Here is a 24,374-nt window from a genome sequence, read left to right as displayed (position 1 = left end):
TGCAGGATGGGAGGCCCCTGGGGAGTTGGGTGAAGGATGCTGGAGGCAGATGGTGGACACAGTCCTGGCCGCCCCATGGGTCCTCAGAGAGCAGAGCCAAGCTGGCTTCTCAGGCGTGGGCGCCGAGGTCTCTTGGAGGCAGCTCCTTGTGGCTGTAGTATTCCACCAGCTGCCTGGGCACCTCGGCCAGCACACTCTTGGCCAATGCCGCGGGGGACGCCTGGGTGTGGGGAGAAGGTGCCTCCAGCCAGCTTCCCATCCCCTAGCCCCTCTTCTGCACCTACTCACATCCAGCCCCCCTCCCTAGAGCCCCCGGCTCCAGGGACCACAACCAGGAATTCACCAAGTGGGCAAGCAGGTGAGCCTGTGTTAAGGTTGAGACCACAGTGGCTGGGCAGTCCACCCTTGCTGTCACTCTGAGGGCACAGACAGCTGTCTGGGTGGGTGTGACCCTGCTCTGGGCACGGGGCAGAGGGGCTGAGGTCCCTCCATGCCCAGGTCCTCCCGTGACGCTGCGAGTGTGTGTCCACGTGACACAGAGTTCCTACTGTGTCACAGAGGCTTGAAAGCCAGGGAGGTGGCTGCCTAAGGGGCACCCTGCCCTCTGGGGCATCCGTGTGACGCTTCTCATAGTGCAAAGGTTTCTAGGGGCTGAAACTGCTCAGGATGGAGCAGGGGCTCAGCGCCTGTCACCTCCACAATGCTGTCAAGGGACCCGCCGGGCACTCACGCTCTTGAGCTCCCGAAAGGGCACAAATTGCACGATGTCGCGGAGGGCGGGCTCGCCGCGTGGGGAGCGCAGGACACCGTCGTCGCCGTCTAGCACCTGCATGTCGGTGAAGTCGGCGTTGCCCACCCCGACAATGATGATGGACATGGGCAGGTGGGAGGCGCGCACGATGGCCTCACGTGTGTCCGCCATGTCGGTCACCACACCATCCGTCAGAATCAGCAGAATGTAGTATTGCTGGGGGCACAGGGGAGGAGGGGCTGTGGGGACCCTGCAGGGCCGCTGTACCTCCCCCAGTCGAACCCCAAGTCCACCAACCAGACCGCCTGGGGGTGACCACGGTTGCCAAGCTTTTCTAAAAACGTATTCGCAGAAGCGTACCACATGTACACAGGTGCACACACACACATGGAATCACAGTGAGCTGTGACCACGTGCTCCCTCTAACCCGGAGGTGGATACAGCCACACCTTACAGGTGGGGACAGTGAGGCTAGGGGAGCCAGGATTGACCCAGGTCTGAGGCCAGAGAAGGGATCATCAGCCCTGGGCGGGGAGGGGCTCCCACACCCTGAAGAGACGCTGAGATTTCAAACAACACACTCTGGCCCAGCCTGGCCAGGTGCCCAGTGTGTCTGTGCATGACAGACTGGGGCTTGTTTCAAATAAAGGTCCATTTCCAGAGTGAAAAAAAAACAAAACCACTCAGCAATCATTACTAAAAATCTGGGTGAGAGAAAACACAGAAGAGCTGCAAAAATCACCCTGGAGCACCAACGCTGGAAGGCCAGCCAGACTATCCCCTAGCCTGCCCAGCTCTGGCCGAGTGGGCACCCTCTCCCAGGGACCCCCTCTGAGCCCCCAAACCAGGGGGATGGGCAGTCTCCTGTCCAGGGCTGGTGGATTCCCACAGTGCCTGGCCCAGCCCTGAGCCCCACACAGCCTCCTCCCACCCCCAGAGTAGGGGCGGCACCCCACTGAGACCTCACAGCCCTGGGTCTGCCAGCAGTGCAAACACCACACCATCACCACCTGCGACGGAAGTGTCACCTGAACCCGGGGACCACTGCAGTCGGGGCCCCGGTAGGCGTCAGCCAGAAAGGACAGGGTTTCTCCGCAGGACAGGAAGGCAGGTGAGGGCAAAGTTCAAGAAGAGGCTCAGGGAAGGGGGTCCCAGATGCCGCCCAGCCTCCACCCACATCCACCTCGCGCAGCTAAGACGAAGGGTCTGAGCCCCAGCAAGGACAGAGGCAGACCTGAGGCCCCTAGAATTTAACCCCTCCCAGAGGAATCAGACGGACACGAAGGCCACCACAAGGGCATGGTCAGCAGACTCCAGCCGGGGGCCCTACTGTAGGCACATGCTGATCTCTTTAACAAGGGGGTGTCAAGAGGACCCCACAGGAGAAGGCAGGGGTCCCCAGCAGGATGGCCACACCCACTGTCAGGCCCAGCCCCTTATCTTAACCCTGTGCCTCCTGGAAAATCCACCATGGTGTGGATGGGATGGCTGGACACTTAATGCTCGGGAACTGACGTTGTCTTTAGGTGTGATAATGGGAGCCTACTGTACCTCTTTCAGAGGTTTATACTGATATTTACAGATAAAATTATGTGTCTAAAACTTGCTTTAAAACAATACAAGAACATGAAAGCTGAATGTAATCCTTAACTCCAGGCTGGATTCTACACCAAAAATAATATTGTGACAAAATTATTGGTTTTTTGGCAATTAATGAAATTGGAGCATATTATATAAAGTATTGGATCTAAATTAAACCACCTGAAACTGATACTTGTGCAGTGACTGTAGAAGAGAACGCCTGGATCTGAGGAAAGAAGGGGTGGGAGGTGACACTGTGACCCTGCCTTTGGGGGCTGTGTGCCTGGGAGAGCCACCCCCACTCAGGGCACGGGACCAGGGACCACCAGGGACTGGGCGATGGCAAGTCCCAAGGATGGAGCAAGGCTGAGAGCAACAGCCTAGTCCCACCACAGGGACTTCCCTGGGGGTGCAGTTGACTTCCACTGCAGGGTGCGCAGGTTCAGTCCCTGGTCAGGGAACTAAGATCCCACATGCTGCGGGGCACAGAAAAACAAAGGGGAAAAAATAGATCAGGAGACCAGAACATGGGAAGGACAGGTCCTGGGACGGTGAGGAACATGGACACATGGGGACAGATGGAGGCTGGGGTGAGACAAGAGGAGGGGGTCGCCTTCGATGTGAGACTGCAAAGCTGTACTGTACAGGATCTTGTGAGCAGATCAACACCAAGAACTTGGCGGGGGAAGTGGGGTTCAGGAGGCCAGCAGCCTGCTCTCAAGAGATTCAAAGGGAAGAAAGGACCCGTGTGTAGACGGGGGCAGGGGAGGAAGAGAAGTAGGAGGAGGTAACAGGGCAGAAGTTGCTGACCAGTGAGTCCAGGGAAGGGATGGGCCAAAGGCGTTGGGTTATTCTTCCATAAAGTTGACTATTCTGTTTTTTTTGTTTTCAGAATAAAATATTAAAAGAAGCCAACTGAGTCATTGGTGTGCCTCAGGCAGGTCTACAGAACCCTAATGCAGGAGGCAGCCTTTAGCGTCTCACCACTTGTGCGAATTAAGAAGAAGGATTTCCCCGGCAGTCCAGTGAATCAGGACTGGGCACTTTCACTTCCCCGGGCCTGGGTTCAATCCCTGGTAGGGGAACTAAATTCCCACAAGCTAACACAGTGCAGCCAAAAAAAAAAAGACCATGCAAACAAAATAACAATACATGTATAATAGAACCACAGACAGCAGATCAGCCTCCAGGGCGAGAATCTCCTGGGCAGAGAGCAGCGCTCAACTCACTGGCTCTGGGGCCCTCGAGGCGAGTCCACGCCGGCCTTACTTGGTCCAGACACCCGGCATTCCTGCTTCCCGCCCCTCTTCCCTCCCTCGGCCTCCCGGCCCCGCCCACCGGCCCCGCCCGACCTGACCCTTCCCTCTTCCCCAGAGGCCAGCCCTTCCTCACACACCCCCCCTGGTACTGGGCACCTACAGAGGCCTCACGGGTGCGTTCCTCGGCCGCGGCTGTGCGGGCCACCTTGGAGATGATGGGCGCCACGTTGGTGGGGCCGTAGAGCTGGACCCTGGGCAGGCAGTTCTGGTAGGCCTCCACCACACCCTGGATCCCTGTGGGGGGCGGGGTGTGAGCACGGCCCCAGCGCACCCCCACCACGGGCCATTCACGCTCCTACCTTCGCACTCATCGTCTTCGGGGTTGAAATTGATGGCAAAGTCATGGGACACCTGGGCAGAAGGGACCGGTCAGCGGGTCCACCTCCTAGCATCCCCCACCCCAACTACTGAGAGAGGTAGGTTTGGAGCCCCTGGGGCCACCATGTGACACATCCTTTGTGGAAGGGGGTCACTGGGGACAGAGGGCAGAAGGCCAACCCTGGCTCCAGTGGGACCCGGAGCTTCTGAGATGTATTAGCCAATAATTCCCCAACCCCCAAACTTTCTGCTCAAGCCAGTCAAACACCCTTTCTAAACGGAAAATTCCAGGCGAATGTCCCCCTTCTCCTCACAGGGCCACAGGGCTGACTGAGAACACTAGTGCTGGGAGGTGAAAGGCAGGTCCCCCCCCCCCCCCCCGCCCCACCGCCTGTCACATGGCACTGCTTCCCCTGGGGTCCTGGGACCCGGACTTTCTCCTACCTCGTACTTGGGAGGGATCCGGGCTCCAAACCCCAAAGCAGAGAGCCTCTTGTCGCTGGAAGAGAGGCCGCCTCATCACCCAGGGCCCTCGATCTCACTGAGGGAACGGGGGCTTCGGGGAGACACCAACAGAGCCAGGAGACCAGGTGCCCCGAACCACACAGGGGAAACTAAGGCCCAGACCCATGAGGCGGCCACCAGGCTCGCAGGCAGGCAGGGGTGGTGTTGACTGGATGCAGGGACCTTGGCCCCATCACTCCCTAGGCCTCGAGAACCCTACCCCTCTACAGCCTCAGTTTACTGCTCTGTGTCTGCGAGAAGGACTCGGACCCCTGTGGGGGGCCGCCCCATCTCCCTTCTCAGGCCCTGAGGCGCTGACCCATGACTTCTGCAGAGCCCAGGAGGCATGGGAGGCCGGCGCACCTGTCGTAGTCCTGGCAGATCTCTCCCACGGCCACCAGGGCCTGCAGATACTCGTTGGGCTGGAAGGGGTTGATGTAGTGCAGGGAGCAGCTGTTCCTGGGGTCCCCATTGGAGGCCGTGAAGTCAATGGCCACCTGCAGAGGCCACGGCGTCATGAGCCTGGAGCCCTCCTTCCTGGCCTGGGTGGCAGCTGCACCCCATCTGACCGCTAAGGACACCGAAGCCTGGGGAAGCCGCTTGCCCAGGGATGTGAGAAAACCCGGGGGCTGTAAGCCCAAGGGTCTGACGCTGTGCTGGCTGGGTCACAGGAGAAGGGACAGGCCAACCCCAAAGCTCCTGGGTCCCCAGGCATAGCCAGCGCCTCTGTGGCAATACCAGCCAGGGACCCCAAGGAGCCGGAGCTGTCACAGTGGACCCTCAGCACCTCCTCCTGCAGTCAAGGGTGGAGGGAGGGGCTGGGCAGGGCCTGGGAGGAGTAAGGCCTGAGATGGGGTCCCCGTGTGTCCCCCCGCCCAGTCACTACCCTCAGGCCTTTCCAGCTGTCACTTGAAGAAGCTCGGAGGGGTCACAAGGAAGGGGTGTGCAAACCCTGCAGAGGGGCCTTTTCTGCACACATCCACCCAGGGTGTCAAACGGGCTCTGAGTGGGGCCAGGAGCCAACCCCCCCATCCTCTGGGATGCAGCCCACAGGCGGGGGGTGCGGACTCACCGTGAAGTGGATCTGGCAGCCGCCCATGACGTAGTCCAGGAACGAGTACACCCTGTAGAGCTTCCAGGGCCCCCACCCCGGGGAGACTCAGGCCAGGGCTTCAGGGCAGGGCCTCTGGGGCTGCTGGGACCTGCCCTCCCCCAGGGCAGCTGGGGCAGGCAGGAGCCTGGCAGCCTCAGTCCCTGCCTCTCAGGCCCTCAGGCTGTCTGCATGCCCATTTCCCCCCATCATCTATTCTCTCGTTTCCCCCTCCCTTCCATTTCCTAACCCACCTCCATGCATTAGGGGCACAAGAGCCCTTGAATCCATCTGACAATGGGGGAGATTCCAGGGAGTCGCCTGCCACTGCTGAGCTTGCTCTCCGCAGAGCTCAGGCGGAAGCAGGACTACCCCCCAACCCCGCACCGTGGGTGGGCGGGGGAGGGTCTGCAGCCTAGGCTGAGGCTCACCTTCAGGTCTGCCAGGATGACCACCCCAGAATTCTTGTAATTTCGCTTCTTCTGCTTATACTTGGAGTTCACACAGTCCCACTGGGCCTGGGGGACAGGGACAGGCAGAGACCCCCACCCCAGAGTGCCAGCGCCCAACACCCCACCCTAAGGGGCCAGGGAGGCCTTGAAGCCCTGCCCATTGGCGTCTGTCTGTCCAACACAGGCCTGTGATCCCTACTCTGACCACCTGGTGAGCGTGGCTGTCATGCTCTGTCATCATCTCTAGCCTCTCTAAAGCCATCACAAGCACTTTTGGGGAACTCAGCCCAGGGCCAGCGCCCCAGAGCATTCTGGGGGACAGGCCGGCTCACCTGGTCCTCCCCGAAGGCTTTCTGCATCTCCTCGAAGGTGGTGGAGAATTCTCCAATGAAGTCGTGCTTTCCGCGGGAGTCGTAATCCCAAACGAGGCCCTGGGGAGCCCAGGACTCCTCAGCCCGCCTGCCCCTCTGGGGTCCCAGGCCTGGGCGTCTCCATGGCCCTGCAGGTAGGCCGCCCCCTCCGCACCACTCCTCTCCAGTACCTCCCCCCCACCTCCACCCCCGCCCCCCACCCCCGCCCCACTCATCTCCAGCAGGGTGTGGTTTGACGGGGTGGCCCCACTCAACCACTCGCCCCGCCCCCTTCCCAGCCACACCCCCATCCTCCAGGCACAAAGCCCCACCTACTTTCAGAGGCCGCGACTCCTCACAGCTGCACAGGCTGCTCAGAGACACCTTGAAAGGCTGCCAGGTGGGGCTCAGGTCGTTCTTCACCACCTGTGGGCCGGGAGGGGCGGGCGGCTCAGGGGGCCCAGCCTCAGGCTCCAGGCAGGACCCTGCGAGCCCAGAGCTGCATCTCCGAACCTCGTTCCATCCAGAACCTCCTTTGTAGCTTCCTCCACATTCCAGGACCACCTGGACTCCTTTCCTTACATAGCCTTTTTTTAACTCTAATTTATCTCAAAAGGAAACGCTTTCCCACTGCTGTCACTGGGATCTTGTTTCATGGGCAGGTAGTCACAACAAATGCAGATCCTTGACCCTACGTCACAAGGTCCACCCGCGCCTGGCTGCTCCCTGTTCAAAGGGGGATGGCGGGCGGTGTTGAGGATCAAGACTCCTACAGCTACGGTGGGCAGGGAGGTGCAGGAAGGGTCAGGGGCTGCCCTCTCTGTGCTTTCACGCTACCCTCGGGTGCTGGGTGGGGACCCCTCACCTCTGTCCTGTACACCAGTTGCTCGCTCTGATCATCATTGATCCTGTATAGTTCCAGGAATGGGTCTGACTTGCTGAAGAGGTCCTGGCAGAGGAGCAAAAGATGAGCTTGGCAAGCTGAGTTGGGGGCCAGGCTCTGCCACTCCGCTGGTGTGAGGGCCCAGCCCTCCCTAAGAGCATCCTGCTCCAGCTTCCCTAGCTCCCCAGCACTTCCAGCCCAGAGACTGGCTCCCACCAGTTTCTCCACTGTCTGCCCTGGGACCTCCCTGAGCCCCTGAGTGTCGTCACAGGAAGCTCTGAGGATGAACGGGGCAGTGACACAACAGGACCCCGACAGCAGCACAGCTGCCCTGGCTTTGACTGTGTCCCACTCTGCGGCCACCTGTCGTCTCCTCGTGGACACCCCCTGACATCAGGGAGAACCAGGCTCCAGGGGAGCACCCCTCACCTTGTCGTCCAGCTTCCTGGCCCTGAAGGAGAGCTCCACGTAGCCGTTGTTCCCGGAGATGTCCTCGGCTATCACCTGGGTGGAGTGGGCAGGAGGGGCCTGACCCCTCGAGGGCCTCGGGGTTCAGCCGGCCCACTCCAACCCTTCTCTGCCCTGCAGCCCAGTCTGTGGGAGGTGCCTAGACACTGGGCAGCCTGAGCTTCGTCCCCCACAGCCTCAGTGATGAAGGGGCGGGGCCTGCAGGGGAGGGGCCGGTGGAAGGCAGGGGCTCACCGTGATGGTGGACTTGCCCGCGTTCCTGCCGAACTTCAGCAACAGTGCCCGGGTCACCTTCTTCTGGGCCACGATCTGCAAGTCAGAGGGTCAGGGAGGGTCCGTATCTGCTCCTGGGGGCTCTAACCCCGCCCGGGGTCTCCCCGTCTCCTTCCCAGTGACCCCAGTCACCCTCAGTGGCCTGGCTCCCCAACCTACCACCCAGGTGAGGAAGTGGAGATCCAGGCAGAGGTCTGGGACTTACTGAAGGGCCACCACTGGGATCTGAAGCCAGGGTCCAAACCTTTGGCCGGCCCTGCAGACCTGGTGGCACTGGGCGGCCTTCCCATAATGCAGAGTTTACGTGTATATCCAGACATACGTGTCCATACATGTGTCCATGGATCTGCACCCATAGGTGCATGCATGTTTGCACATTGATGTCTGTGCATGTGTGTCCCTGCATGTGAGGAAAGTGGGTGGCGAGCATTGGGTGGACCTTGCTGAAATCTCAGTCCTCTTATCTGACAGAGGCTCGACCCAGCTGTCTCTGCCCCAGGCAGCAATGGAGATGAGTCACAAGGCCTTCATGTTGGGGAAAAGAAGTCGGACACAAATGGGAACATACTGTGTGATTCACGGACATGATGTTCTAGAACAGGCAAAACTATTGGGGGAGGGGGTTGAGAGGAGCAGGGGGGCCTGCTGGAAGACAAAGATATGCTGTGTGATCTGGGTGGTGGTCAGGTGTATACAACTGTCTAAAGCTCATCAATCCCAACCCTAGAGGTCTAACATATTACTGTATGTAAATTACACCTCATTAAAAAGCCCTCAGAGTACTCACTAGAATCGAATGTGTGACACATGGAGTGTTCTGCCCAGAGCCTGCGCTGAGCAGTTTGGCTGGAGGCAAGACCTCGTTTCACTGACAATCATAGAGCTAATAGGAATGACTTTACTGGAGGATGCAGGGTCCCTCAGACCAGTCACTGCCATGGAGACAGGCAAGGGAAGGGCTCCCTTATGTTATGGAAGTGACATACACAGCTGCAGAGCAGTGTATGTCATTTGTGTTTTTAAAAGTGTATATATAGAGAAAAAACTATATGTCCCTTTACTCTGATAAGACTACCTCTCTCCAAAAGGATGTAACAAATCTGGGGGCAGGGCAGGAGGGAGACACCCAGAGCATGCCTGTTATACTTTCTGAATTTAGATCCATATGACTATATTACCCAGTTCCAAATTACATTTTTTAAATTAACTAAAAGATATTTTTTAAGGAGAAGGAGCTAGGAGTCAGGCAGAACACCTGGTACACAGTTGGTGCATAATCTTGCTGTCCCCAGACCACCACTGCACCCGCTGAGGTGCCCATGCTGCCCTCCTCCTCTGAGGGCATGGGGACAGGGCACCCACCTGCCCTAAAGTGCATTCCATGCCCCCCAGGAAGTCATCCTCCTGGCAGCTCAGGCTGCTGGGCCCATGGGTGTCGTAGACCTCAAAGCGCAGCTTCTGCACCTCCTCGAAGTAGTAGTCAAGCGTGAAGACCTTGGAGAAGACCGGGTGCAGGCTGCTCCGGACTACCTCGGTTCTGTCCACCTGCAAGTGGCCCTGGGTGAGCAGACCCCTGGAGGAGGGGGACAAGATTCTCCCGGGGCACTGCCCGGAGATCCTCTGCCTCTGCTGTAGCCCGCAGGGTTCCCTGTCCCGCCCACCTGCCCTTTGGTGGTCCTGGAGGACTTGCATCCAGGTTGTGCTGTGGGAAGACCCATCTGCTGCTTCGAGGCTTCCGGTTGCCCCCTGGGGAGTGTCATTCCCCAGAACCCCTGGCACCTCCCTCCCTGAGATAAAGGCGCAGTTCTCTGGCCCCCACGAGCTACAGCTTCTCGTCTCGTGCCCACACAGCCTCCTCCATCCCCAAACCACAGATGGGGAAGCAGAGAAAGGAAGGGGTGTCCAAGGGCACCCCAAGTAAGGGACAGAGCTGGATTGGAACCTGGCTGGGCAAACCTTAAAGCAGAGATCTTTTGCCAGCACCCTGCTGGACAGGCAGGGAGACTCCAGAGTTGGGAAGGGGGGCGAATTGCAGAGATAACCCCTTGGTTCAGTTCTCTCCTCCAACTTGGGCCCCAACCCATCAAAGTGCAACCTGCCCTGCTCCAGAGTCCCACAAACTTCCACACCCCAGATGAGGGTGTTTATGTGCTTCCTCAAGGGACATATGCCGCAGGGAGCGCTGAGGCCAAGCAATGGAGGCTAATGGGGGCTTGGGCCCCTCAAGCTGATCCTTTGCCCCCGAAGTCGATGACTGGAGGGTTTCTCAGGCCAGGAGGCTGGTGGTCCGGAGATGACAAAAAACAGCACAAGGTCACAGCCAGGGAGCAGTGCGGTCCAGGGAGCTGGCGCTGCGCGTCTCTAGGACTACGAGACCCTCTGCGGCTGTACCCCCGACGTGCTCCTAACCTCCCTACCTCCGCCCGGGCTGTATGCGGCCACCGAGACCAGGGACGCGCGTGCGCGGACAGACCCGTCGCAGGGGGAGCGCTGGAGGCTGGGGCGCACTCGGGTCCGAGTTCCGGCCCCCCAGCTCTCCGGGGGCTCAATGCCCGACTTCACCTATTCGCCCCCGATTTCTTGCCCTTTCGAAGTGAGGCCACGCGTCTCACGTGAGATGGTGGCGGAAAAAGCGCTCCGTGGGGCGCAGAGCGGTCTGAGCAGTCCCGCGGCCCGCCCTCTGGGAGCGCAGGTCTGGGGTGAAAAGCCTGCCCCCGCGCAGGCGCCTCGGCCGCTCCCGGGACCAGAGGGAAGCCCGCGTCGCCGAGAGACGGGACGCGCCCAGAGCCAGGTCCGCGAGGCTTGCGAACCGTCCGCTGCTGCCCCGACCCCGGCCGCACGCGCCGCGCTCGCCAGGCCACCCCGCGGCCGCTCGGGACCGACTCGACTCTTCCCAAACTCGAGAGCCAGGCGCCAGGCTGGGAGCCCTCTGGGCGGGGCGTCCCGGTCTCGGAGATGGAGTCCTGGCTTCGGCTAGCCTCCTACGGGACCCGCGGTGCGCTGTCTCCGCCCTGAGAATGCGGACCCGGCGGAGGACTGGTGCTCCCGGCTGCCCCGCGGGCCCAAGGTGGACCCGTGACCTCGGTCAAAGCCCTGTGTCCCCTACTCTCCTCTGCGCCCCCAGGAGAGCCCCTCCGGCTCCCTCAAGCCTGGGTGTTTCACTTGGCCCCGGAGCCGCCACCCGGACCCGGGGTCGCACCCTCCACTGCAAGGCTCCCTCCCTTTACCTGGAGCCCCTCTCGTGGTTCCGCCTCCAACCCAGCCCCTACACTTCAACCCCACAGCTCCAGGGCACCCATCTTTAGACCAGGTAACCCCACCGTGACCCTGCTCTGCACCCCACTAGCCTCGCACATCCATCTCGGCTTCCGCGTCCGCAGCTCCAGCCCCCCACCCCCCGCCTACCCGCGCCCCTACCTGCACCCACTGGCCCTGCGATTGCAGCAGCAGCACCACGCTCGGGTCGGACTTGGTGAGCGGGTCGCGGTCCAGCAGGTGCCGGCAGCTCAGCCGCAGTTCCACCTTCGAGGCGCAGGGCGCCGGCACCACCCCGGGGGCCGCCGCCGCCCGGCGCTCTGAGCCCGCGCTCATGCTCCCACCTCCCGCGCTCTGGGACCCGCCTGGGCCCACCGAGGGGCGGCTGTCCGCCGGTCGGCGCCGCGGCCGCGCGGGGAAATGATGGCCTGGCCAGGCGTGGCCGCGCTTCTCTCCCGGCACGCCAGCCCGGCGCGGGCACACGTGGCTCCCGCAGCAGCCACGGCACGGGAACTGCAGGAGGGGGTGTCAGAGAGGGTGAGACAGAGGAGGGGGCAGTGGAGGGGCGGGGCCTAGGCGGGGCCGGGCCGAGAGGGGGCCCTGGAGCCTGGGGGGAGGAGTGGGCGCTGAGCGGTGGCCTTAGCCCGCCCTTCGTCCCCATCCCCATCCATCCCCATCCCCCTTCGAGGATGCCCAGGTTTCCACGGGTTCAAATCCCCAGGGTGAGAGGTTTTGGGTCCAAACTGGGTGGGCCCTCCCAGAATGACCAGAGCCCCAAGGGGCCCCCTGCGTGTGGAAACCTGCTCAGGTCAGGAGGCTCTCTGCTGGCCTAGGCATGGGCCCCATGTCCCTGCAGGCTGCCCCCCTGGGAAGCCAGGGCCCAGCAGAGGCCCAGTTCAGCACCAAATCCACACCTCTCCCCACCCCTCAGACCCCAGCCCCAGGCCTTGCTGCATTTAGTGAGGCATCACTTCAGTCAGCAAGCATGTGGTGGGCGCCTCCTGTGTGCCAGGTGCCTTGGGGCTGGGACTGGACGCAGGAAGAACGGGTCTGCCTTCCCAGAGCCTGTTGTCGGGAAGCCAGTACAACCCGTGCTGTCCTGGGGGTGTCTACACTGAGGGTCAGGGTCTGGGGTCCTTCCACATGTGTCTGCTGCACTCGAATCAGAACAGGCCTGGGCTCCTTGGGAGGGGCCCCTCTCGTCCTGAGCTTCACCCCCACCTTGGACCACCCTGTGCTTGCTGCGAAGCTGTGCAGAAGAGGAGGTTTTGGTGGAGGCAGAAGCCACCTCCCAGTCCATTCTCTTTGCCAGTTTCTGCCTAAAAATAGGGCACAGACCTGGCCAAAAGCCATGGTGGGAGACAGGAAGGGGGTTTAAGGTAAAAGGGGACCCAAGGGCCAGGGGAACAGAAACCAGGTCTCGGGCACACTGGGCTGTTGTGAGCTCAGGCTGAGCCTTGGTTGCCAGGACTCCAGAAGATCCTGGGGTCGGAAGCCCCACCAACAACAGGACAAAGATGCTGCCCAGGCGGAGGTGGAAAGTGGAAGTTTGCACCCCAGAGTCAAAGGAGGGTTTTCCAGAGGTGCGATGCAGAGGACAGGATCCTTGGCGGTGGAATACAGGCTCACACCCCAGGGGTGCCTGCAAGGCAAAGACCTTGTGCCCAATTTGCAAGAAAGGGGAATTCTTTGCAGGCCAATCTGGTGCCTCCTTCTGCTGCCTCAAGCCTCCATGTCCCCCCTCCTAGAAGCTGGCCCAGGTCCCAACGGCTTCAGAAACCAGCCATTCAGAGGGCCAGCTTCTCTCTGTAGACAGTTACCAGCCTGGAGCCACTCTGGGCCTTCCAGCTTCTGCATCTTTCTTGGCCTGGCTTCCCAGAGTCCATGTTTGTAGCCCATCAGCTGTGCTCTTGGGCTCATGGGGGCTCACTGGCTTGCAGGGGCCCCAGTTCCACTTGCACCCTGGCTAAGGCTTCTGGCCTGTTTTATGGGATTAAGAATGCAAAACCCCAGGAGGATGGAGGCTCAGATGGGCACCCAGCCCCACCTTGGCATGCCCAGAGGCTCAGGGTCAGCCTTGGGAACTTCCCTGGGACCTTTCCCCTGCCAGCCCTGAGGACAGCTCTTTCCAATGCATGTGTTCATGCTAACTGTGATGTGGTAGCTACTAACCCAAAGCAGCCCCATTTCACAGACGAGGAGGGGCCGCCCAGCCCACCAACAGGAGAATAGAGCTTACACCCAGCCACAGTTCAACTCTTAACCATCACACACAGCACCACAGTAACTTCATATTGCCACCCCCGGGGGAGAGGAAAAAGAGAATTCAGGTTTGGGGATTCAAGACTCTGAGGTCCAGAGATTTTAATGGACCCACTGGGGTCTCTGCTTCCTTGGCGGCTCAATGGTAAAGAATTCACCTACCAAGCAGGAGACATGGGTTCAATCCCTGAGTTGGGAAGATGCCCTGGAGAAGGAAATGGCAACCCACTCCAGTATTCTTGCCTGGAAAATCCCATGGACACAGAAGAGCCTGGTGGGCTACAGTCCATGTGGTTACAAAAGAGTCGAAAATGACTTAGCAATAAACAACTGGGGTCTCTGCCAGAGCCTCACAGCAACAGGCCCCTCCCTGCCTTGTGGGGTGACCCTGGGCTCAGCTCCAGAGCTGACCTGGAGAGAAGGCTGGCAGGGCAGCTCCATGAAGCACTAATGGAGGGATTCTCCAGAGCCCAAGAGGGGCCACTGGGCTGCAGAATCCACCTGCCCCTCCTCACCCAGCAGCCCAAAAAGGCCTCAGGACAGGGGAGGGCCCGGAATGTGTGGGGGGCGAGAGCTCAGGCTGCCAGACGCAGGAAGTGAGATCCCCACCTTCAGATATTCTGTTGTTACTGCTGCACAGGAAATAATAACACATGTTCCTTGTTGAAAAGTTAAAAAATGTAGATAAGCAATTTAAAAAAAATGGAAATTCTAGCACCCAGGCAGAAACACTGTTAACACTTTGATGTTTATCCCTCCAGCTTTTTTTTCCACGCAAATCTGTTTGTATTAGTTTTTACAAGCTGCTTCCCACCCTTAGGGCCCTTCCTACATGTGGCTCCTCAGATCACAGGCATGGGGACTCTCTGCCCCAGCTGACAGCTGAGTTCCTGGGCCTAGCACTGTGCCTGGCACACAGTAGGTACTCAATAAATGTTCAAAGACGTTCAAAGAGGTACTCAATAAATGTTCCTGTGTGCAGTTTTTTACTAATTGCTTTTCTTTACATCATATCGCCATCTTTCATGCCATCGACTGTTACCCCAAAACTTGTATGTTGAAATCCTGACCCCCAATGTGGTGGCATTAGGAGGTGGGTCTTGCGAGGTGCTTAGGTCACAAGGGTGGAGCCCCACTGCCTTTGTAACGGGGACCCTAGAGCACTCCCTCACCCTTCTGCCATGTGTGAACCAGACACCAAATCTGCTGGCACCTTGACTGATCTTGGAGTCAGCCTCCAGAGCTGTATCTGGTGTTTATAAGCTCCCCCAAACCCACCCCCAGTCCCCAGTCTATGGTGTTTCTGTTCTGGCAGCCTGAAGGGACACTCTACCTCGATAAGCTGAGGCCAAAAGCAGGGGGCTGGGGCACTGCAACCCCTGAGGCAAGTCTAGAAACCACTGGGTTGCAACTAGAGTTATACTGGAGCATGGCCATCCTGTGTGTTCACGGATGGTCTGAAGCCGGCTTCGCCCTGCAAGAGCAGAGGGATACTCTGTGGCCTGGAAAGCCTGCAATGCTCACCATCTGGTCCTTTAGGAAACGGTCTACCACGTGCATCTCCCTACCTGCCCACCCTGGGTGCTCAGAGTAGGGATCTGAGGGGGCCACCGGGGTAGAAGTGACCCTTCCTCATGTATTTAACTAACCCCATGCTGAAGCCGAAGCTTCAATACTTCGGCCACCTGGTGCAAACAGCTGACTCATTGGAAAAGACTCTGATGCTAGGAAAGATTGAGGGCAGCAGAAGGGGGTGACAGAGGACAAGATGGTTGGATGGCATCACCAAGTCAATGGACATGAGTTTGCGCAAACTCCAGGAGATAGTGAAGGACTGGGAAGCCTGGCGCGCTCCAGTCCATGGGGTCGCAAAGAGTTGGACACGACTTAGCAACTGAACAACAATCTCTCTCTTTAAATGCTTCCACATCACCAATTTTTGGAGCAACAATAAAGCATCCTTGTTTTAGACAATTTGCTTCTCAAGCCACAGGGCCCTACTTGCACTGGCTCCCCCCCACTGGCCAGCTCCTACTCACCCTTTGAAGCCTGGCTGAACATGCTCCACCCCCAGCACTGGCTCTGAGCTTCTGGGAATTCACCCCCTCAGCATCAGATGAGTTGCCTTGAGCAAGTACCAGAAAGCTCAGCCCCTCAGGAGGGAGCAGAGCTATGACCAGACTGTGTGCGGTCCAGGCTGTGTTCAAGTGACGTACTGCTCAGGCAAGGCCATCACCATACCCTCCATGTTGTCCTTCCCAGGGCCCAGTGGGCTTGTTCCAGAGGCTCTGGAAGGCACACTGAAACTGTTGAAGTTTTAAGAATAGGAGGTGGTGGGGCTAACAAGGCTTTCAAAAGCTTACACCCGTGGGCTGGGTGCTTCTTTGATTAACCTAGAAAGGTCACTTTATCTCAGAACCCTGCTGTCAGAACTGGACTGTTTTCCTACAGGATTTGGCATTTCTCTTGCTGATGTTCAATTGCTCAGTCATGTCCGACTCTTTACCACCCCACGGACTGGAGCATGCCAGGCTTCCCTGTCCTTCACCATCTCCTGGAGCTTGCTCACTCATGTCCATTGTCTTGGTGATGCCATCTAACCATCTTGTCCTCTGTTGTTCCCCTTCTCCTGCCTTCAAGCTCTCCCAGCATCAGGGTCAGCTCTTCGCATTAGGTGGCCAAAGTATTGGAGCTTCAGCATCAGCCCTTCCAATGAATATTCAGGACTGATTTCCTTGAGGATTGACAGGTTTGATCTCCTTGAAGTCCAAGGGACTCTCAAGTCTTCTCCAGCGCCACAGTTAAAAGCACTGACTCTTTGGCGCTCAGCCTTCTTTATGGTCCAACTCCCACATCCATACATGACTACTGGAAAAACCATCGCTTTGACTCTACAGCATTTCTCTTACTTATTAATGGCTGCACCAAGTCTTAACTGTGGCCCATGGGATCTGTAGTTGCAGCATGTGGCAGAGTTCCCTAACCAGGGATGGACCCCAAGCCCCTTGCATTGGGAACGTGGAGTCTTAGCCAATGGACCACAGGGAATTCTTTCACTTTTAAAAATGAGACAGGTGAGCCCAGAGCACTGCTGTCCCAGAGCAGAGTATGCCACATATATGTACACACATGTGCAACACATATTATCACACATGGCAAACATGTTTTGTCCCACCCACCCCTGCACCCACCACACACATGCTCACATCAAATGGAGACAGAGACATGAGCATACACGCAGCCACAATTGAGTGTGCTGAGACACAGGCATTCCACCAGAGGCAGCACTGGGTGGGGGGCGGGTGAGGGGGGAACTCCCCCTCCCATTATACGTCCAAAGACACATCTGTCATTTTGGTACTTTCCCACAATCAGCCCCCAGCCCCCACCCCTCCCCCCAGGGGTCTGCTGCCCACTCTGCAAAACAGGTCTGAACATTCAGTGTCACTGCCAAGGCTCAGAGAGGATGGCCTTTGTGAGGTCACACAGCAGTAAGACTACCCAGACCCCACTCCCTACCCAGAACCCAGTTCTCTCGCCTCCCCTGACCCTCCAGGCCCATGTATCTCCAGGGCACAGAGGACCATAGGGCATGGAGTGCCTACGGTTGGCTGGGCCGTCTGAGCCCCTCCGAACCTGCGCAGGGCCAGCTGGAACACATGACATTGTCCAGGATGAGCTGCCCTGCTTCTTGGCTCCCCTGACCAAGAATCCCCTCTGTGAAGGCCTTACCCTGGGCACCTGATACTAATGCTTCTGGGATGGTGACCTGCTTCACTGGGTGAGTGAGATCCCTGCACCTTTTAACCCAATCTCAGCGTGCTTCTTTGCTTGTTAAGAAGCTGCTGGATCCAGCCCACACTTAACGGACAGGACAGACACACGACGGTGAACCAGTGGCTATGTCAGGAGGGGGACACCCTTGTGCTTCCAGTCCCAACGATGAAGGCAGCATAGGCCAGGGAGACAGGCAGCAGCAGTGTCCACGGGGTGGGCACCTCCAGGTGACGAAGACCTGGTTTTGTACCTGACTCACGTGAGGGCTTTGAAGATATTCTTGGTGAAGCCGCCTGGATGGTGCTCACAAGCCCCTCTGCCCTCAGTCCCTTTCAACAGTGACCCAGTTTTGCCTGTCCTCCCCAGGAAGCACCATCCTTCCTGGTGAAATTTTCAAAGAGGCGGTAACTAACCATACACTGTGTTTGATACACTTGCAACTGGGACTTGAAAAGGAGGGGAGCCCAGCTGAGGCACCAGAGCTGGCGGGCGGCAAGACCAAGGTCTAACACAGCTTCCCAGTGCCCCACAGGTGACGCCCAAGAAAGCCCTGAGCCTTTCCCAGGACAATCAATCTGGAAGGCCAGTGGCCCCCTTAATGGTCTGCAGCAGGCCCTTCACCAGCCCTCCTGTACCTTGGTGACTGTAGCCAATCACCACTGCAACCCAAGGCTGACATGTGCCCACACACTGGAGAGGCAGCCAAAGGACTTTCAGAAAGAAAACACCACAAAGTTTTGCATTAAGACTTTGTGGAGCTAAGATTGTTTTGGTTACTGCTGTGTTCCTGGGACACAGTGCGTGCCCAACGCCTGAGTGCCTGTTCTCCATCCTGAAAACTCCCTGCATTATCACTTTCTAACTTCTCCACCCAGCACCTGCTTGTCATCAGCTTCTGCGGTCCCCAGGACGGTCAACGCCAGGCTGGCTGTGTTTGTCAGCTCACTCCTTGTCCTCTGCTCTGGTTCTAAGCTACTGAGGCAGCAAAAAAGAATACTGACACTGGTAAACTCCTAGAACTGGGCACAAACCACTGTGGGTTGAGGTGGAGATTGGAGAAGAGAGGTCATAGCTTCTCACTGATCCTCTTTACATCTGGATCTTTTATGAAACAAAGACCTTATTTTTCCTAACACCCTGAAAGCACACAAGAACAATAGCAAGTGCAACTACCTATGTAAGACCTAAACAAACAAGGACCGTCAGCTCTTTGGCATAGGTGTCCCTTAGTCTGCTCTTTGGCTCAAAAATCCCTGGTGGCTCAGGCAGTAAAGAGTCCGCCTGCAAAGAAGGAGACCCTAGATCAGGAAGATCCCCTGGAGAAGGGAATGGCTACCCATCCCGGTATTCTTGCCCGGAGAATCCCATGGACAGAGGAGCCTGGCGGGATACAGCTCATGGGGTCATGAGTTGGACATGACTGAGCAACTTACAACTTAAAAGGGTACAAAAAAACCAAAAGCCTAAATAATCTAAAATGACTATAGTTTCTCTGAGAACAAATTGAATCAACTAGAAATTAGGATAAATTTCAAATCTTTTAAAATAGCCTGTAACTTAAAATAATCAAGGGAAAAACAAAATAAACTTTAAAACCACCACCAAACCAATGCTGCTGCTGCTGCTAAGTCGCTTCAGTCGTCTCCGACTCTTCGCTACACCATGGACTGTAGCCTACCAGGCTCCTCCGTCCATGGGATTTTCCAGGCAAGAGTACTGGAGTGGGGTGCCACTGCCTTCTCCGAAACCAATGCTAGCCTCCTACAATTTATAATCACTGGAGCAACCCTTACAGGTACGGGCAATGTCACCAGTGCACCCACTATGGTTATCTGTCCCTAAAACCCACAGTTCTGCCCAAGTGGACACTAACCATAGCAAGCCCCTGGCCCTGCACCCCTGGTGGCCTCTGCACCTTCCACTCTGTGAGTACTGTAGCCAGGGCTCCAACAGGAAGGCAGTCACCTGACCTGGGGGAGCTTCCCAACTTCTCACCAGGATCCCAACACAAAGCAAATGGAACCATGGCTTGGGCCATCCAGAGACAGCACCCCACAAGCCCTCTTTCATGGATGGATCATGAGGCTCCAATCCCCAGGCCTCCACAGCAGCTGTCTCTTGATGGGTCGTGAATTTTCAATATACTGAGTGTACACGTTAAATCAGCACCTTATAAACTGTCACCTTTAGATGTGAAAATAATATTTTAATAGTAACAGGAACACACAGCACCTCCTGGGCTGGAGGGTCCAAACAAGAACACTAAGCACAAGCCTCCCAGGTACCAAAGCTGCTTCCCTCACAGCTCTGTTGCGACAAAGGTCAGACACACCCCAGGTCTCCCTCAAGGAGGGCCCCCCCCGAGGCCCTGGCTCCTTACACAACGAAGGTCACATGGACACTGCAGGTTTATCGTAAGTTGCCAATAGCACTTTATTTTTTCTTTTCAACATCCTGTTCTGCGGCTTCCTTGGCCCTTTTTGCCCGGATGCCGAAGAGCCGGGCGTTGGCACGGGCCATGCGGAGACTGGCAAATGCCTTAAAGTTCTTCTCCTCCTCTGTGATGACTCTGGCTTTCTCCTTCTTATAGACCTAGAAGGGAGCCCAGCCAACTGTCAACAAACTGAGAGGCCTTGGGGGGGAATCCACCCACCAGCGTAAAGCTAACTGGAGGCCACCAAGAGATTAGGACAGTGCCTCCTTGGTTCAAAGTAACCTCAAACTCAGAACCTAGTGCCCAAATCATGTGAAGGGTGGGTGGGGCCTGGATACAAGGTGGGTGCAGGGGTTCAGGCCCACCCCACCTCCCACTCCCAGGAGCCTCAAGGGCCTTGTCAATTACTGGTCAGGCTATAGGATCACCAAACATGCATGGAGAGCTGCCTCTGGCCTGGGCTTCCCAAACATCAAGGAGCGGAAAGGACCCTACATAGAGGGTAACAAGTGAGGGCGACTAAGCTTTCAAGGAGCCCATTTGTTTGGATGCAGCTGACTCTCCTCAGGGCAGGTCGGTCTTTCACAAACCAGTAAATCTCAACATGGGCCCCGGCTGCCACACAGAATCCCTCCAAACCAACCCCAGATCCATTCTCCCAACACGCCCACTTACGTTCCGTATGGGCATAACAGGTCCAGTCAGCTGAGTGGCCAGTTTGAGCTCTTCAGCCTGTTTGTCAACGATAAAGGAGTCAGGTGACTTTAGCTCATTTCCCAAGGAGCCCCAAACTTGTCACCCCTGAGTGCCTGTGGATTCCTGCCCGATCGAGTGAAGGGGGGCAGGGTCAGATGAGTCACCCATGCCTGAACCAGGGATGCAGGGAGAATGACTGCCAGCAACCTATGTAGATGGGCACTGCTGATCTCATGCAGAGTACATCATGAGAAACGCTGGACTGGAAGAAACACAAGTGGAATCCAGATTGCCGGGAGAAATATCAATAACCTCAGATATGCAGATGACACCACCCTTATGGCAGAAAGTGAAGAGGAACTAAAAAGCCTCTTGATGAAAGTGAAAGAGGAGAGTGAAAAAGTTGGCTTAAAGCTCAACATTCAGAAAACAAAGATCATGGCATCCGGTCCCATCACTTCATGGGAAATAGATGGGGAAACAGTGTTAGACTTTATTTTGGGGGGCTCCAAAATCACTGCAGATGGTGACTGCAGGCATGAAATTAAAAGACCCTTACTCCTTGGAAGAAAAGTTATGACCCACCTAGATAGCATATTCAAAAGCAGAGACATTACTTTGCCAACTAAGCTCCGTCTAATCAAGGCTATGGTTTTTCCTGTGGTCATGTATGGATGTGAGAGTTGGACTGTGAAGAAGGCAGAGCGCCAAAGAATTGATGCTTTTGAACTGTGGTGTTGGAGAAGACTCTTGAGAGCCCCTTGGACTGCAAGGAGATCCAACCAGTCCATCCTAAAGGAGATCAGCCCTGGCATTTCTTTGGAAGGAATGATGCTAAAGCTGTACTGTGGCCACCTCATGAGAAGAGCTGACTCACTGGAAAAGACTCTGATGCTGGGAGGGATTGGGGTCAGGAGGAGAAGGGGACGACAGAGGATGAGATGGCATCACTGACTCGATGGATGTGAGTCTGAGTGAACTCCGGGAGTTGGTGATGGACAGGGAGGCCTGGCGTGCGCAAAGAATCCGACAAGACTGAGTGACTGAACTGATCTCATGCAAAGATTACTAACACGCAGTACACTTTCAATTTTAACAAAGCTGACTCCAAGTCCTGCCCTTAGTGAATCCTGGCACGTCAGGCAATTAGTTTGAGGCTCCTCAGAGGCCTTCTCCCACATAATTTATCTTCTCTCTACTATGCGTTGCAACCCTGCTTTAGATAGGAAGCTGCAGACAGGTGCTTTGTCCTTGCAGCCCAGCTAGACCCACAGTAAGATCTCCACACCCTCACCCCGCTGGGCGCTGTGGGAGCCGGGTACTCACAGAGCTGTCTCCCTTCTTGGGGGCCGAGGGCTTCCTGGGGAACAGGATAAGTTTGGAGCGGTACTCCTTGAGCCGCTGCACGTTGGCTTGCAGGGACTCCGTGCACTTGTTCCGCCGCCTCGGGTCCACCGAGATCCCAATGGTCCGGGCCACCTTCTTGTGGATGCCGGCCACCTGCCCCGACAGAAACAGCTAAAGCCCCGAAAACTCCCTGCCCCCCACCCCCTACACCAGGAGGGCCCAGCCGTCAGATGGAAAAGGGTTCAAATGCACTTTCATCATGGCAGTGCAGCGATTCCGGAGAAATGTCATCACTTGGCTGTGTGCCACGAGGAACCACCAGTGGGTCTCAGGACACGGGCTGGCGACACTCACCCTAAGCTCCTCCAGGCTGAAGCCCCTGCCGGCACGAACCTTCGTGTGGTACCTGACCGTCGGGCATCTCACCACCGGCCGGAGAGGACCGGACGCGGGGCGCGGGGCAATGCGGCGCGCCTTGGCCTGCCGGGCCTTGCGTCTGCGCAGAGAGAAGCCGAGCGGGGATCACTGTCCGCCCTCCCGCAGCCGGCCGGGCGCGCGGAGGACAGGACGGGACAGGACGGGACGGGACGGGACGGGACGAGACGGGCGCGCTCGCTCCCGGACGCTCACCTACGGATCTTGCGAGCCGGCTGGTTAAACCACGTGGCCACGCGCCGCTGCCAGTCCTTGTGGAAGTGGGGCTTCAGGATCATGCCATTCCGGCTAGGCGCCATGGCTGCGGCCGGAAGGCCTGGGGAGCGGGTAAGACGGGGAGCGAGTTAGGTGCGGGCGCCGAGTCCCGTCGGCGAGCGCACAGAGCACGGGCCAAGGCCCGACGCCGCTAGCGACAGGTGGACCCCGGTGACGGCGGATGGAGCCAGATGGGCTCGGATAACATCGATGGCACCGAGCTCCTGTATACTCACCTCCTCCGAGGGCTCACGGCCGGGAAAGGAGGAAGTGCCCCAGAGCACCCTGGGATGGTAGTGAGCCTGGCCAATCAGAAGCGTCAGAGCGTTGTGACCAATCAGAGCCAGGGCCACAGAGTGACGTCCATGCTTTCCCGGCAGTCCTCGCGGCGTTCTAGTCGTTCATGCTGCGCGAACGGCGGTTGTCTGCGTCTGGCGAATCTGTGGTCTGCCTGCCTGCTAGTGTGCCACTGGAGGCCTCTCCCTCCGCGTCCCAAGCTGTAATGCCGGACGCCGCGTGGATCCGGCTCACCCTCTCTGTGGGCGGAGCGCGCACTTAGGAGCGGGCTTCCAGAGCGCCCCGAGCGTGTCGCCCGGAGCCTAGGCGCGCAGAGGTCTGTGGTCGGGCCGCTGGTGGCGAGTAGCCCGCAGATTGTGGAACTAGAAACCGTGGCCGGCCGCAGGTTGCCGGCGCTCCGCCGTGCGCACTGCCTTCCACGCAGATGAGCGTCTTAAAAACACCAAGTAGCCAGGCAAGCGTCCGCCCCCTGGACCCTGGCGCCTTCCTGTTCCCGGGTCAGCCTGGGACGACGCCAACACATCTGCCATCTGTAAGCCTTTGCGCCCAGCAGTCGCCTTCCTTTCTACCCTCACGCCAATCGCCAAGGTTCCTCTCGCGAAATCTGATCGCCATTAGGAATTTCATGACGCAAAATGAGAAATTCGGAGCCCTGTATCCTGCACCGAGTAAACAGTAGCTGATATTGATGCTGATAGAAGGAAATGGCAACCCACTCCAGTGTTCTTGCCTGGAGAATCCCAGGGACGGCGGAGCCTGGTGGGCTGCCGTCTATGGGGTCACAGAGAGTCGGACACGACTGAAGTGACTTCGCAGTAGCAGCAGCTTTGTGCCCTCTTGAGACACGCTCGGGTACTAGAAAAATCAGGTTGGGGCTAAGTGAGGAATTACAAGGTTACGGTAAGGTAGATGGAACATGTTAAGGGTAGAGGAGGCGTGTAACACAAGTGCCAAGGCTGTGGGGAACGTTGGAGCCCTGACACCTAGTAGGTGTGTGCTCAGCTCTGAAGCAAATAAACCCTGAATATTCATTGGAAGGACTGATGCTGAAGCTGAAGCTTCAATACTTTGATCACCTGATGTGAAAAGCCGACTCATTGGAGAAGACCCTGATGCCAGGAAAGATTGATGGCAGGAGGAGAAGGGGGCAACAGGATCAGATGGCTGGATGGCATCACCGATTCAATGGACACGAGTTTGAGCAAACTCTGGGAGATAGTGAAAGACGGAAGCCTGGCGTGCTGCAGTCCATGGGGTGGCAAAGAGTTGGAGGCAACTGAGTGACTGAACAACAGCAGCAGCTGTGAAGCAAGGGTAGTACCAGCCTTGCTTTGCTGACAGTTGTTAGCAAATGCAAGAAAGCTCTTCTCAGTAACCTTGGAAGTGGTGCTTATTTCTGAAGATAGGGTCATGTTGAAAATCTCTAGCCTTTCATAGGCACAGACAGCTAAACTGGAAGGTCAGTGATCCAGAGGAAAGTGTCTGAAGTCGGCTAGTATACTAGTAGAATCTTTGTACTAGATTTGAGATTTTGGGTATGTGATTGGTGTGAAATGGGAGAAGCTGCTGGGAGCCCTGTTAGGCCTCAGAACAAAGCTCAGTGCCCAGCTCTTGGTAAGTCAAGGTC

At 57.4% G+C, this 24,374-nt stretch overlaps 2 protein-coding genes and 1 non-coding gene across 3 annotated transcripts; all 3 read right to left on the bottom strand.

Annotated features, from left to right (window-relative positions):
• Positions 1-109: 109 nt before the first annotated feature.
• CPNE7 (copine 7) lies at positions 110-11,580 on the bottom strand. Its single transcript, XM_052655579.1, has 15 exons — positions 11,407-11,580; positions 9,352-9,534; positions 7,951-8,025; positions 7,678-7,752; positions 7,231-7,314; positions 6,702-6,791; positions 6,348-6,446; positions 5,995-6,081; positions 5,546-5,605; positions 4,837-4,970; positions 4,414-4,468; positions 3,951-4,002; positions 3,752-3,885; positions 731-967; positions 110-220 (listed from the first exon to the last, which is right to left on the bottom strand). Exons 1-15 carry the CDS (start codon positions 11,578-11,580, stop codon positions 110-112), a joined length of 1,650 nt encoding a protein of 549 aa, XP_052511539.1.
• An 8,111-nt stretch (positions 11,581-19,691) lies between these two features.
• RPL13 (ribosomal protein L13) lies at positions 19,692-22,705 on the bottom strand. The gene is made up of 6 exons (XM_052655539.1): positions 22,687-22,705; positions 22,391-22,511; positions 22,115-22,256; positions 21,740-21,913; positions 20,393-20,449; positions 19,692-19,875 (listed from the first exon to the last, which is right to left on the bottom strand). Exons 2-6 carry the CDS (start codon positions 22,492-22,494, stop codon positions 19,717-19,719), a joined length of 636 nt encoding a protein of 211 aa, XP_052511499.1. The 5' UTR covers positions 22,495-22,511; positions 22,687-22,705; the 3' UTR covers positions 19,692-19,716.
• LOC128064213 (small nucleolar RNA MBII-202) lies at positions 21,969-22,053 on the bottom strand. The gene has a single exon (XR_008200933.1). It is a non-coding gene; the product is annotated as a small nucleolar RNA MBII-202 (small nucleolar RNA).
• Positions 22,706-24,374: the final 1,669 nt, after the last annotated feature.

The sequence above is a fragment of the Budorcas taxicolor genome, chromosome 18 (genome assembly GCF_023091745.1).
Source record: "Budorcas taxicolor isolate Tak-1 chromosome 18, Takin1.1, whole genome shotgun sequence".
In the NCBI taxonomy this organism is placed as follows: domain Eukaryota; kingdom Metazoa; phylum Chordata; class Mammalia; order Artiodactyla; family Bovidae; genus Budorcas; species Budorcas taxicolor.
This window is presented reverse-complemented; position numbering and strand designations above follow the sequence as displayed.

Coding starts and splice junctions, on each gene's coding strand:
- CPNE7 (XM_052655579.1), bottom strand. CDS start 11,580: ATGAGCGCGGGCTCAGAGCGCCGGGCGGCGGCGGCCCCCGGGGTGGTG. Junction 6,792..7,230: donor AACTGGTGTACAGGACAGAG/GTGAGGGGTCCC, acceptor CCCGGCCCACAG/GTGGTGAAGAACGACCTGAG. Junction 3,886..3,950: donor CGAAGACGATGAGTGCGAAG/GTAGGAGCGTGA, acceptor CGCCCCCCACAG/GGATCCAGGGTGTGGTGGAG.
- RPL13 (XM_052655539.1), bottom strand. CDS start 22,494: ATGGCGCCTAGCCGGAATGGCATGATCCTGAAGCCCCACTTCCACAAG. Junction 21,914..22,114: donor TCAGCCTGGAGGAGCTTAGG/GTGAGTGTCGCC, acceptor CTGTCGGGGCAG/GTGGCCGGCATCCACAAGAA. Junction 20,450..21,739: donor CCAAGAAGGGAGACAGCTCT/GTGAGTACCCGG, acceptor GTTGACAAACAG/GCTGAAGAGCTCAAACTGGC.